The sequence below is a fragment of the Sarcophilus harrisii genome, chromosome 6 (genome assembly GCF_902635505.1).
Source record: "Sarcophilus harrisii chromosome 6, mSarHar1.11, whole genome shotgun sequence".
In the NCBI taxonomy this organism is placed as follows: Eukaryota; Metazoa; Chordata; class Mammalia; order Dasyuromorphia; family Dasyuridae; genus Sarcophilus; species Sarcophilus harrisii.
This window is the reverse complement of record NC_045431.1, coordinates 29,808,429-29,820,736: the sequence shown is the minus strand read 5'-3', so window position 1 is coordinate 29,820,736 and position 12,308 is coordinate 29,808,429. Positions and strand designations below refer to the sequence as shown.

At 38.4% G+C, this 12,308-nt stretch overlaps 1 protein-coding gene across 6 annotated transcripts in view; it reads right to left on the bottom strand.

The window, feature by feature from the left end:
- Window positions 1-12,308, bottom strand: part of LIMCH1 (LIM and calponin homology domains 1) — a 337,259-nt gene that overhangs the window by 8,499 nt on the left and 316,452 nt on the right. For 5 of the 6 annotated variants that reach the window (XM_031943870.1, XM_031943872.1, XM_031943868.1 and 2 more), the window contains 7 exons: window positions 12,129-12,221; window positions 10,213-10,317; window positions 8,948-9,066; window positions 6,228-6,352; window positions 5,014-5,137; window positions 3,395-3,472; window positions 1,824-1,932 (listed from right to left, as the gene is read on the bottom strand). In XM_031943870.1, coding sequence (XP_031799730.1) covers window positions 1,824-1,932; window positions 3,395-3,472; window positions 5,014-5,137; window positions 6,228-6,352; window positions 8,948-9,066; window positions 10,213-10,317; window positions 12,129-12,221 — 753 coding nt within the window. Of the gene's footprint in view, window positions 1-1,823; window positions 1,933-3,394; window positions 3,473-5,013; window positions 5,138-6,227; window positions 6,356-8,947; window positions 9,067-10,212; window positions 10,318-12,128; window positions 12,222-12,308 lie in introns of all 6 variants that reach the window. The other variant, XM_031943867.1, reaches the window with a different exon arrangement.

The following is a 12,308-nucleotide window of genomic DNA, read 5'->3' as shown; positions in this document are numbered from 1 at the left end:
ACAAAGAAGGAATCAGCATTTTGGAATCCCCACTTTGCCTTCCTACACTATTTCTATCTTTGGAAAGTATATGTTTTTGAAGGTATCAAAAAAAAATCCAATTTGTAGATTTGTATGTTAATTATAAGTTCTTGGGACAGCTAGATGGCAGCTAGATAGATGGTTGCAGTGGATACAGCACCAGCCCTGAAGTCAGGAGGACCCCAAGTTCAAATCTGACCTCAGACACTTAATACTTCCTAGCTGTGTGACCCTAGGCAAGTCACTTAACCCCAACTGCCTCAGCACACACACAAAAAAATGTCTTCTTATTAAAATTAATTTACTTGTACTTTTATGAATTTTGCTTTGTGATTGAAAACAAAATATAATTTAGGACAGAATCCTATTCATCCTAATACTATGGAGAGAGCTGACTGAGAGACTGTGCTCTTGTGAATAGATAATAACCCTCAGAGAAAGGGATAAGTGGATTCAGGTAGCAAATTCTGACAAGTGACAAATTCTGACACAAGCTGTGTGACTCCGGGACTCTCATTAACTGGGAAGCCCAGTAAGACTGTAAGTCATGAATCAGTTACTGTTCTGCACTGGTGAATGGCACTTTTAGAAACTCTTTATACCCATGAAATGATGTCTCCCCTCTTCCCCCCCCCCAAAAAAAATGATTAGTGACATAAACTACCTAAAGCAGCCAGCGTCAAGTGCCCACATTATCATTTCTTTGTTAGCATTATTCACTTTGTCTTCCTTTAGTTCTTTGTGTAGCTCATAGACCAGACGGCCACTTAATCCAACAAATTAATTATGTCCTATGATATATTTAATCCAATACATGAATAATGCCCTACAATGCTATCCGTAAAGGAATAAGGTGACATGGTGTGTATCCTTTGTAAACTTTGTCTCTCCTTTGGGGGACCTATGTTCTGTACACAGTAGGGATTTAATAAATGGATGCTTAATTGATTCTAAGGGAGTCATAGACCGGAAATATAGCACACTTAAGAGTGTAAACAAATACACACTCTATTTAGTCTGAAAGGAGATGCATTTATCTCTCTCTTTCCTCTCTTTTAAAATCTCTATCTAGTTTTAAATTAGGAGCAAAGAGAGAGGAGAGGGCTAAATAATAATACCCACCTCTGTGCCGCATATATAGTTTTGAGATTTAGATCACAGCAACCAATAGATATGTTTAATTGTCAAAGCCTTCCATTGGCTAAGGGAACTGGGCCAGATACTAACAGTTCCTAATATTCACTCTTCAAAATTTCAAGGATTAGAAAAAGTTTTCCAGATACTAACAGTTCCTAATATTTATTCTTCAAAATTTTAGGGATTAGGAAGGCTTTCCCAGATGCTAACAGTTCCTAATATTCACTCTTCAACATTTCAGGGATTAGAAAAAGTTCTCCAGATGCTAACAGTTCCTAATATTCATTCTTCAAAATTTCAGGGATTAGAAAAACTTTTCCAGATACTAAATTCCTAATATTTACTCTTTAAAATTTCAGGGTTAGAAAGAATTTCCTGAAAGAAATTCCAGAATTTCTAACAGACTTATAATTAACATTTTCCATTTGGGAGTATTTCAGAGTAGAATTCTTAGCTCCTTACTGGACTACACATTTCTTCCAGGTATGCACTATTTAGTCCTGGGCAAAGACTACAAAGCAAGGTAAACGAGTCTAGTTGTACCTTCTGGGGATGACAAGATTGCAAAGAGGAGCATATTCACATACAGAAGGACAGACAGCACTGAATGATTAAAAAAGGATGTCATGGAATCTTATTTAGCCTGAGAAGTAATAAATACATACTCTGAAGCACTGGATGTGAAAATAAAGGCTCAGCGTTTCGATGATCATGGCGGCTCCTTTCCCCAGAGGAAGCCCACAAGCAGAGCATAACTTCTTCCCGCTTATGGACCTAGATGAAAACATATTTGCGCATCATCGGGATGACACAGGACAGGCTAACTCATCCTGCTACTGAGAAATGAAAATGCAAATTTCAGAAGGACATATTGCGAATTATTTTCATTGCCCCCAAAGGTGACTGAGTTAAGTCATCGAGATGGTCATAAGTACTGACAGGAAGCTTCCTGAAATTCAATTAAGTAAATTCAATAAATGTTCAATTCAATAAGCATTTATTAAGCACCTTATAGTGTTTATACCTCATTTATTAGAAGATAAAAAGACACTAGGTTAACTAGATCCACAGGATATCTTTCACTGTCTATGTAGTTGGTTGAGCTTTTTGCCCTGTAACTGGCCCACTTTCAGAATGGAGTGACGCCTCTGTAAGAGTGCATTCATTCAACAAACATTTGTTAAGGATCTATTATGTTGAAGGTTTTACTCCAACACTGTATCTCTCTGATCTCATGGGGCAGCACCACTTCCAAGAGATCAGATTGCAAGCTATCCATGCCTTCTCATCCTGGGCAATTCCTGACTTCTTGTAAGGGGTGGGATGGGGTGGGCTACATCCAGGAATCCAAGGCATACACAATAATAACAAACACTTATACATCTTTTTGCAGGTTTGCAAATATATTAAATCAATTGATCAAGCTTTTTAGTGTACAGTTATATCATCTACACCCAATATAAAAATTATAATGACTCCTCTTGAAGCAGGAAATGATACAACAAAATTGTTTTCTACATTATTTACTCTCTAAAAAGCTCTGGGAGATACCTTTTCTAAAATATGCAGAGAGCTCTTAAATAATTTAAAAAACTAAAGCCGCGATGTTAGGGGAAGTGGAGATTTTGGGGAAAATAAGGGATTATTGGATAGAAAAGTTGCCTCAAGTAGATTTACATTTTAAGGTTTTCTTCCTTACCTTTCTCCTCTCCCCCTCTCTTCAGGTATTAAATTAAATTTCTAAATCTATCACCTCCTCTAATTAGTAATTAATTACTGGTAAAAAGATTTGGGTATCCTTGAAGAATACTGTGGTGCTCAATGTCTAACAGCAATCAGAGAAGAGTTCTAGCTGATTAAGAGGAGGATGAAGCTTCCTTCCTGACTTTCCTTCTTGGTTTCTGCCAAGGTGAGTGTAGAATCCTGGCTAGGAAGTCTATGTTGCCTTGGAAGGGAAAGGCGCCTGCTTGAGAGCTAGGATACTGTATCCCAAAAATTATTATCAAATTACACACTCTATACAATGTAATTAAAGCTCTGTGGAAACAGGGCTTCACTTTTTCTTTATTCTTCTACCAAATCCGAAGCTGAAATAGAATGGGTTTTCTGTATTTAAAGAGGTACCAACAAACTCCCCAACTTGTTTGATACCAATTCAGGTAAAATTAAAGTCTCATTAAGAGGCTATCCAAAGCCAAACAAGACAGCCCAGGAAGAGCCTGTTGGCCTTTCCTACCTGCTGGGAGATTGGCCTGGAGGGGTGGGAGTGCATGGGGATAACTGTCCAACTCTGAAATTCTCATGAGGGCTGGTCCTGAAATGTAAAAGAGAAATGAAGAATTAGAGCAAATATCAATAAAGCACCCAAAGTCCAATCAAGAGACAGCACCTTTTTACTCCGAAAACAACAAAAACCCTCACAACTCTCCATTATAAAAGAATGAAGATACAGCACTTGTAATTTATAAAGGCTCTCAGAATATTTGCTGCCTTGTATCAATGATGAAATCAAAGTGGTTTTGATAGGACAAGCTAGAAAGGTCAAGATCTATCTTTTCTAATATTTATTTTTGCCGGTTAGGTCTTTAACCAAATTTTATAAGATGTTCCTATAGTTCTCTATACCAAAATGTGATCTGCCCCAGCATAAAATGTGCACCAGTAAGTCTGTTTTTGACAAGAGTTAGAAAACTAATGGCTATGTGTAGAAAGGATCAGCCTCATTCTAAAAGGGCCCTCCCACCAGGGAATAAATCTGTAGAATTATATATTTAATTAGCATTTCAGAATACATATTTTAAATGGGTGACATGCCTCATTTTGTAAAAGCAATGGATGGATGTGATTAAAACTCGTACTTGTGCTTTAAAAAAAAAAGAGCTAAAAAAAGTTTATAACTTTCTATCTTGTTAAAAGGATATATCCTTAAAATATATGCTATTAAAAAAATAGTGACAGACAAGCTAACGGTACAATATTTCAGAGTCTGATTCTTTTTGTACAGCAAAATAACGTTTTGGTCATGTATACTTATTGTGTATCTAATTTATATTGTAATGTACTTAACATCTACTGGTCATCCTGCCATCTGGGGGAGAGGATGGGGGGTAAGAGGTGAAAAATTGGAACAAGAGGTTTGGCAATTGTTAATGCTGTAAAGTTACCCATGCATATATCCTGTAAATAAAAGGCTATCAAATAAAAAAAAAATAGTGACAGAGATGAAGAATTCTATTCCCAAATCTAGCTCATTAAAAAAAAAAAAAAAAGGTGGCATATAGTGGTCTAGAGATAAGCCCAAAAGAAAGAAAAAGAAAAAAGAAAGTGAATTTGAACATTCAACTAAGAAAAGTGAAAAGTCATAGGATTTAACAAATAAGTGGAGTAAGAAACACTAGTGTTTAAAAAAAATAACAGGTGCAATTACTAGTTGAGTGACACATTAGTCTCACTGTTCAAATATGAGATGAAAAAGTTTTGATAATGAGTCACAGGGTTAGGTCAGCTCTTGCCACGGTCTTAGCAGAAAGAGAGACATTTTCTTTATTATTAGACTAGGCCATTGGTGAACTCCTATTCTTTAACCCATATTTCACTTTTTTTCACTATTTCTCTGGGACTAGTGATTTAATTCTCTTAATTTCTGAACTCATTTTTTTTTTTTACTACTTAATTTGGTTAAAAAACAAACACCAGGTCCATAATTATCCTTTTATGTTTAGCTTTTACTTTATTTCACAATCCTTAGTGGGAAAAAGTAGAAGTCACAACAAAGTAACACAACACCTCATTGTCTCTTTACTCCATTTTTCTATTTGGTGAATGAATTTTAAAAGAAATCTACTAGATACTCACTTCCTTCTCTCACTGGGAGAGGCAAGCTGATGGTTGATGGTTTGATCCATTGGGAGCGTTTTCTGTTTCACATCTTCTAATGCATGGGATGGCGCAGGGGACCATGGCTGATTCCATGATGTGTCTGAAGTTGAGAGATAAGTACAAAAAAATTTTTTTTTCTTTCACTAAAAGTCAAGCATATCAACAAGAATTCTTCAGTCATTCCTCAAAGACAATTTCAGTCCACTTTTGGGAAAACCAAACATAACCCGATTGGTAACTTCTAAAACACATCCTTCGATGTGGGCCACATAAAAAGGCAGTGAGAAGTGCACTGGATAAAGTACTTTATAACACATTTCTATAAGCTTTGTCTAAATGTACATCAATACCCAGATACAACTCACAACCTGCTAAAAGAGGCATCCATATGGATACCATGTCACAATAAACTCATTTGTCCTATAAAAAATTTGGTTTTGGTCAATGTGTTTTGCTTTGACTCTATGTACATTTTGTCATTCTAGCTCTTCTTCTCAACTACCCCCTTCTGTTATAGAGGGAGGCTCTAACAGAAAGATGGCCAAATCTAGTCTGCCGACCTTGGTTTAAAGAAGTCTTGTCAACTAGAAACTGCATGACACCTGCCAAATTATGTTCTCTCTCTGAGCATCAATTTGACAAGCTTGGATTAGATACTTCCATGATTTGTTCTAGCTCTAAATATAGGATTTTAAGAGTAAGAATGTTTTCCATGAGAAAAGCAACTCAGGATCACGCCCTACTTCCCCCTCCCCTCCCCTCCCCTTGTTCTCAGTAAAAACAAACATGGCTCCCAGAAAAGTAAATGAGATGAAATGGGGAAAAAAATGAACTGCTCCCTTAACATCTCCCATTTAGATGTGAACTTTGAAAAGTATTTTCCTAATAAAAACATTGTAATGCATAAGTCATTATATTCATTTTACAAATGAGGAGATTATGAGTGGTTAAATTGCTTGGCCGTGATTACACAGATTGTAGAATTGGAACCCTTGTCCCCCACGTGCAAATCTACATGACTACCCATGATTCTATTCTCTTGCTCAGTATGGCAGAAAGATCACAATATTTAGCCTTAAAAGTAAGAAAAAGTAGCACACGGTAAAACATTAAAGTTAATTTATTCTGGTTTTTGAGAGGTTCTTTATGAATTAAGAAGTCAGCAAAGATTGATTTCCTTTTATTCTTACCCTGAGATAATTCTAAGTTCAGCCTTCGGTCTGGTGAACCAAGTCCAGCTGTTGACAACTGATGGTCCTGATGAATTCCTTTTGGTACAGAGGTCTCCGGATGTGCTGGGGTCACCTGTGGCATACTGCTAACACAAGGAAGAAGGGATCACAGAGGCAGAGGAAACCTTGGTAATCTGGCATGTTTGAAAAATGGCCATGTGAGGGGCTAACAGGATGTCGGCTTAACTATGACTTAATTCATGTTGCTTCCAGTGGTCTTTTCACTTCCCTTAATCTTTTATCCTGTTAACCACTAAGTGAAGGAAGGAGCAATGAATCCTCATCATTAGCAAACAGCCTTTGGAGTCAGAAATCTAACGTGCTCCCTTCCTCCCCAAAGAAATCAGCAGGAATGTAATGCAGAGTTGTTCGGCAAGGTGTCTTAATTACATCCCTGGAAATAATTGTAGGGTTGCAGAGTTTATTGGGAGATATCAGAAATGCTGCCTTCTAGAACTTGGTCATTCTAACTCGTGCAACTTTTACTATAACTTCTTACTGAATGAACGAAACAGCATTTAAGCGTTTGCTATCTAGCAGGAATCACTCCTATGGATTAGTGATCTCATCCATCATTCGGGCTACATGTCCAGGACCCCTCATTTTCCAGTAACAGATGGTGCTTTGGGTTGCTTCTCATGTGAAACTCATTACTGGGTGTTTGCTAAATAGTGTACCTGTATTCACTGGGCATGTTTTTATTGCCCCCTGAATAACCTATTGTGTGACTGTGGCCCTACAGCATGACTTGTATATCTGCGGGAAAAGACAGGAGCAAATTTGTGTACGTGTGTATATGTGTGTGTGTGTGTGTTTCCAACTGAGACCACTACCTCTCCTCAAATCTTCATAGAGACAAGCCCAGGAAGCCAAGAGCTTCTGGGAATACTAATGCCCTCCAGACCAGGGTCTTGCTGTTGACTCAGTCCTTGTAGCTATAATGGAGGGGATCAGTCCCTCAGATTCTTGACCTTGATCCTCACCTGCCCACCCCAGGGCACTGGGGAAGGGTTTCAACATCAGAAATGTGGTTTTATTAATGGAAATGAACTCAAGAAAGCTCATTATTGTCTGTGTCATCACTGCACCCTTAAAGACCTCTCTAGAGGCTTATCTCCCCTATGGGAGTGGGTACTCCTTGAGAACAGGGACTGTCTTGCTTTTCTTTTTGCCCACTTTATCATTTCTCTTTTAAAATGAATTATGATTAATCACAGTATTGATCAGATTTCTTAAGCCTTCCATAATTATTTTTCTTTGCAGTGTCATTTACTGTATCAATTGTTCTCTTGGTTCTGGTCACTCCACATAAGTCTTCCTGGTCTCCCTGAAATTCTCTCTCATCATTTTCTATAGCACAATACTATTCTACTACACTGATTCAGTACCATCATTCGTTCAGCCATTGCCCAATTAAGGAGTATCCCCTTGGCAAAGAGGCCATGATATACATAAAGGTTAAGAGCCCTTGATCTAGAGGAAAAAATGAAGGGTGCTTTAGAACAGAGTCCTGAGGGAGATGGAGATCAATGATTACCTAGCAAAGGTGATTAAGAGTGAGGCCCAAAGAAAAGAGACCCAAAAGAGAGAAGCAACATGCAAAAACTTATAAGGCATGAGAGAGTAACCAGGAGAAAGGGATGGTCAATAATATGAAAAAACAGAGGGGGAGTAATGATAATGATCTTATCTATTCACAGGGCTGTTAGGACCAAATGGATCAATGTATGTGACAATACCCTGAAAGCTACAAAGTCCCATATAAATGTGAGGCAAGACAGTAATGAAGAAGCTAGAAAAGTTCTGCACTGACAAGAGACACGGTATTTGTAACCGCAGGTATCATCTCTGATGATCAGAGGGAAGAGTCATGGCCATATGTTGATGTGAATGGGTGCAGAGTATTTCCAGATTTCTGAGGGATCTGCAAAGGTCTTCTTAGAGAAGCATGAGGGATTTGGCTTGGATGGGTGATGGTCTGAAGGAATCCATTCCAACCCACACCTGCACCGCTTTAAGTACCTGGCTCTGAAATTCCAGGTGCCATAATGGCTCTGGGAACCTTCCCAAGATTTGATTCTGTTTCTGGGGAGTTCTATAAGCAAATCTAGTTTGAACCAGCAGCTCAGAATCCTTGTAGAGTGGGCTAGAAGCTCCAAGGGAAGGGATCTTCTCACCTGGTCCTTATTTAGACCCAGAGTTGGAATAGAAGGATATCCTGAGACCAATCTGTGTCCAAGGACAGGGTCTCGGGGGCTCATTCTAGGGTCTTGAAGATTACTGCTTCAATGCTACTATAGCCATAGTATAGTAGCCATAGTATAGTAAATGGGCAGCGTGACCCAAGGTATATCCCAGGGACACCTCCATCACTCCTTTTCCCTTGGAACTGCGGTCAATAGTAACTAAGCAACAGAGAAATTAGATGATTCATTCAATGTAACTACAAGAAAAGGGTAAAAACTCTGTGTGGAGTCTAAGATAATCAACAGGGTCCTTTGTTAATGTTTATTGAAAAATCTCTCTCTAATTGTGCTTAATACAGTGAGGACTTGTACTTAATAGCCATTATAACATGTTAGAAAAGAGCATGATATATGATTGGAAAACCACTTTCAAGGCTGATTATGACCCAACACTTCCTCCCCTTCAAGGCTACTTCTGATAAATGTTTATACCTCTTCGTTTCCTCTAAAACATCAGTCTTCTTATTCTTCAGCAGCAAGTCATTTTCTTCCTCCCAGAGTGGTCTCTGCTTTTTTTCTTCCTCTTTAGAATCTTCCAATTCCATCTTGTTCTAGGAAATAAAAGGAGGCTAAAGGCAACCAGAAATGGGGAGCACCTTCAACCACCATGGGCAGCTCTTGCCATCCCCAACCCAGGAGTTAAAAGTCAAATCGTTCTTCATTCATGTTTCCTATGATTCAAAGAGCTTCAAAATGACTGGATGTGTCTAAGTCTCAATGAATTGCAATGCATTCTGCTCCAGGGGCATCAGTGCTTAATTTGAGCTTCTCTCAAAAGCTCACAACAAAATGATCTTGCCAGAAAAAATAAATGTCCAGTCCTGACTCTGCCTCCAAAAAAGGGCGGGGGGGAAAGGAGATAGCCCTGAGGTGACCAGTCATGGAATCTGTTTGATGTTTCAGAGGCATCAAGGGCGCTGTATATTCAGATTATGAATCATCCAGCTATTTGGTGCTCCCCTATATTCCTCAGCTGGCGCATTTGGGGATTAGGTACCCAGAACAAATGACTGCTTTTTCTTTGGGCTTTTATGATGCACCCCAATATTAAGTAGAGTAAGGATTTCAAGAATGGAGCTGAAATTGGTTTTTATGGAACCCCATTTGGGAATGCATTGGGAGTTGTCACAACCTCTGTTACCATTAAAATCCCAAGTGCCTTGGTGCCATGATGGTGACATGGAGATGTCCTCATGACTGTAGACCTTGGGATGATCATGTTACATTCCCATAAAGGGTTTCATTTAGTATGAATGAGGGCCACCCTTCCTTCCTCCACCTGGAAATTATTCTGATGATGAAGTGGAAAAAGCACCGAATTTGAAGATGAAAGACTCGAGTTTGAATTCCAGATATTGCCTTTTTTTTTGTCCTCGTCTTATAAAATGGATCTTTAAAGCCTTTTATATAGCTCATTACCAGCTTGGGTATATATAGGCCCAAATCTCCCTAAATCTCAGTTTTTCTTATCTGTAAAGTGAGTATAATTCTACTCACATTGCCTAGCTCATGGGGTCGATGGAATGAAAGTACCTTTGTAAGTCTTAAAGCAATATAAATGTGAACTTGATTATATTAATGCTTCTGGCAATGACTGGGACATCACAGTGGAAAGTGGCCCCATGAAAGAGTTTCAGTCATTTCATGGGATGGATGAAAGAGCCCCAAACCTCTAACTTTCCCATCAGTAATCTCACCACGGGCCCATTTCCTTCTGTGATAGATGAGGAGGTAGAAATCTGGTCCGCTGAACTGGAAGAAACTGAGAAGGGAACCACAGTGTCTTCAATGATCTTGCGTTCCTAAGGAAAAGGAGCAAGGTTAGTTGAGGAGAAAAGTAATCCAAACTATACATATCAAGAGCACATTTTTTTAACTAGTGAACTTTGGAAATAAATGGGAAGATTGCTTTTATTCCTAAGGCTTTTCAGAAGATACAAACAATATAAAGCAAGATTTATTTTTTTTCAAAAGGCAAATGAGTTAGTACAAAGGAGCCCTAATTATTAAGCCCAACTTAAAATGCTCTTAGGTAGCAGATGAAACATAAAATTTGCTATTGTGAGAAAAAATTCATGATATAAATGAGAGATATTGGGCATAAGATATGGCCTTTGTGTCTAAGATGAGCTGGTATTTTCTTGTTATTTCAAATTAAACTAAAAACACACTGGTCATGTCCCATATCAACACTACCCCAGCCAAATGATTTTACAATAATATTACTAATAAAGTGTCACCACATCTCCACTTTAACTTTATTAAGTTAAGCTATGCCATCTTAGGTCAATCATAAAAAAGTCTCAACAGCCACTCCTTCTACACTCAGTCCAGATCTGTTTCATGCCTGCTTTCCAATTTGCCTGTACTGGCAACTAGGTAGTGCCAATCTATCCAGATTTTTTGACTTAAGATAAGGGAGGTCTGAACTCAAATCTTGCCCGACATCCTTATGAGATGTTAAGTTTTCTCAGCATCATTTTCTCATCTATCAAATGGACATGATTATGCTACTACTTCTTACAGTTGTTTTGAGGGCAAAATAACTATGTATATAAAGTGCTCTGCAAACCATAAAGCATTATATAAATACAATTCTAGCATCCTCATCACCATCAACCCCTCCTGCTATTCCCTTTATTTTTACCTTTCCCATATATTTCCTGACCCTTAATAGTTTAGCTCTACTTAGCACTTCCCTGGAACCCACCTTAGTTGGTATTCCCCACTTGGATTGCTTTGCTTATTTATTCTCCCATGGCACCCATTCCCTCATCTCATCATTCTCAGCCCCAAAAACATTTCCATTCTATCTTCACCTCCTGACTCCCTTTAAGACCAAGCTCTTTGAAGGTAAGGACTCTGCATTTCTTTGCATTCTTAACACATAGTTTAGGACCTGGTATATGGCAAGTTTAAGACCAGGTACATAGTAAGAGCTTAATAAATGCTTATTGACTTTGCCACTAACTGCTCTATTATTGCTTTGCTGAACCCGACATCTTCCCTGACCCAAGGTCAATGTGGCTAAAAAAAAAAGTTACAGGACACAGACTTGAATCCCAGCTGTGTGATCATAATTAAGGCTTTTGCAAAAAGAGGATTGGACTAGAAATCTCCAAGGACTTTCCTCTCTTTGAATCTAGGATCCTACAATCTCATATTTAATGACATTAGGTAGACTGTGGCTGCATACAATCTCAGCAGCTTCAAAGTGAAAATAGCGGGACACATAAAACCAAATAATTTTGATATAAAGACAATCCCAACCAGATTATTTTACTGCTACCCAACATGTTTTCCATAATATTATAAAAATGACTTCTTCACTTCCCCTGGACAAACCAAACCAATCCCTAAGCAGATAATTATGTTCTCAAATGGGTGATAGATTATAATATAGACTGTCTTTACTTTGAGGAACCAATTAATGGGATTTGTCATCTGCAGGAGAATTTACTACCAGACAGTTCTCCTATGTTCTTTTCAAAAGGGCTACCAGAAGTCTTTCCCAGTGATGGACAGATACCCACCCACCAAGTCCAAAGACAGATTTTGATGAGCTGGGACAGCAAGCTCATTTCACAATCTGCTTCCCCATCATTTTTCTTACCTCCTCATAATATCTACGCTCTTCTTCTTCCACTTCTTTCTGTGCTTTCTCCCACTCTTCTTTCAATTTGTCCTGTTCCTTCTGGTATCTCTCCTATTATGGAATATTTCAGTAAATTGGACTGAATCGAGCACCTCATACATCACAGGGAGTCATTAACAAGCAAACAAATGGGCATCT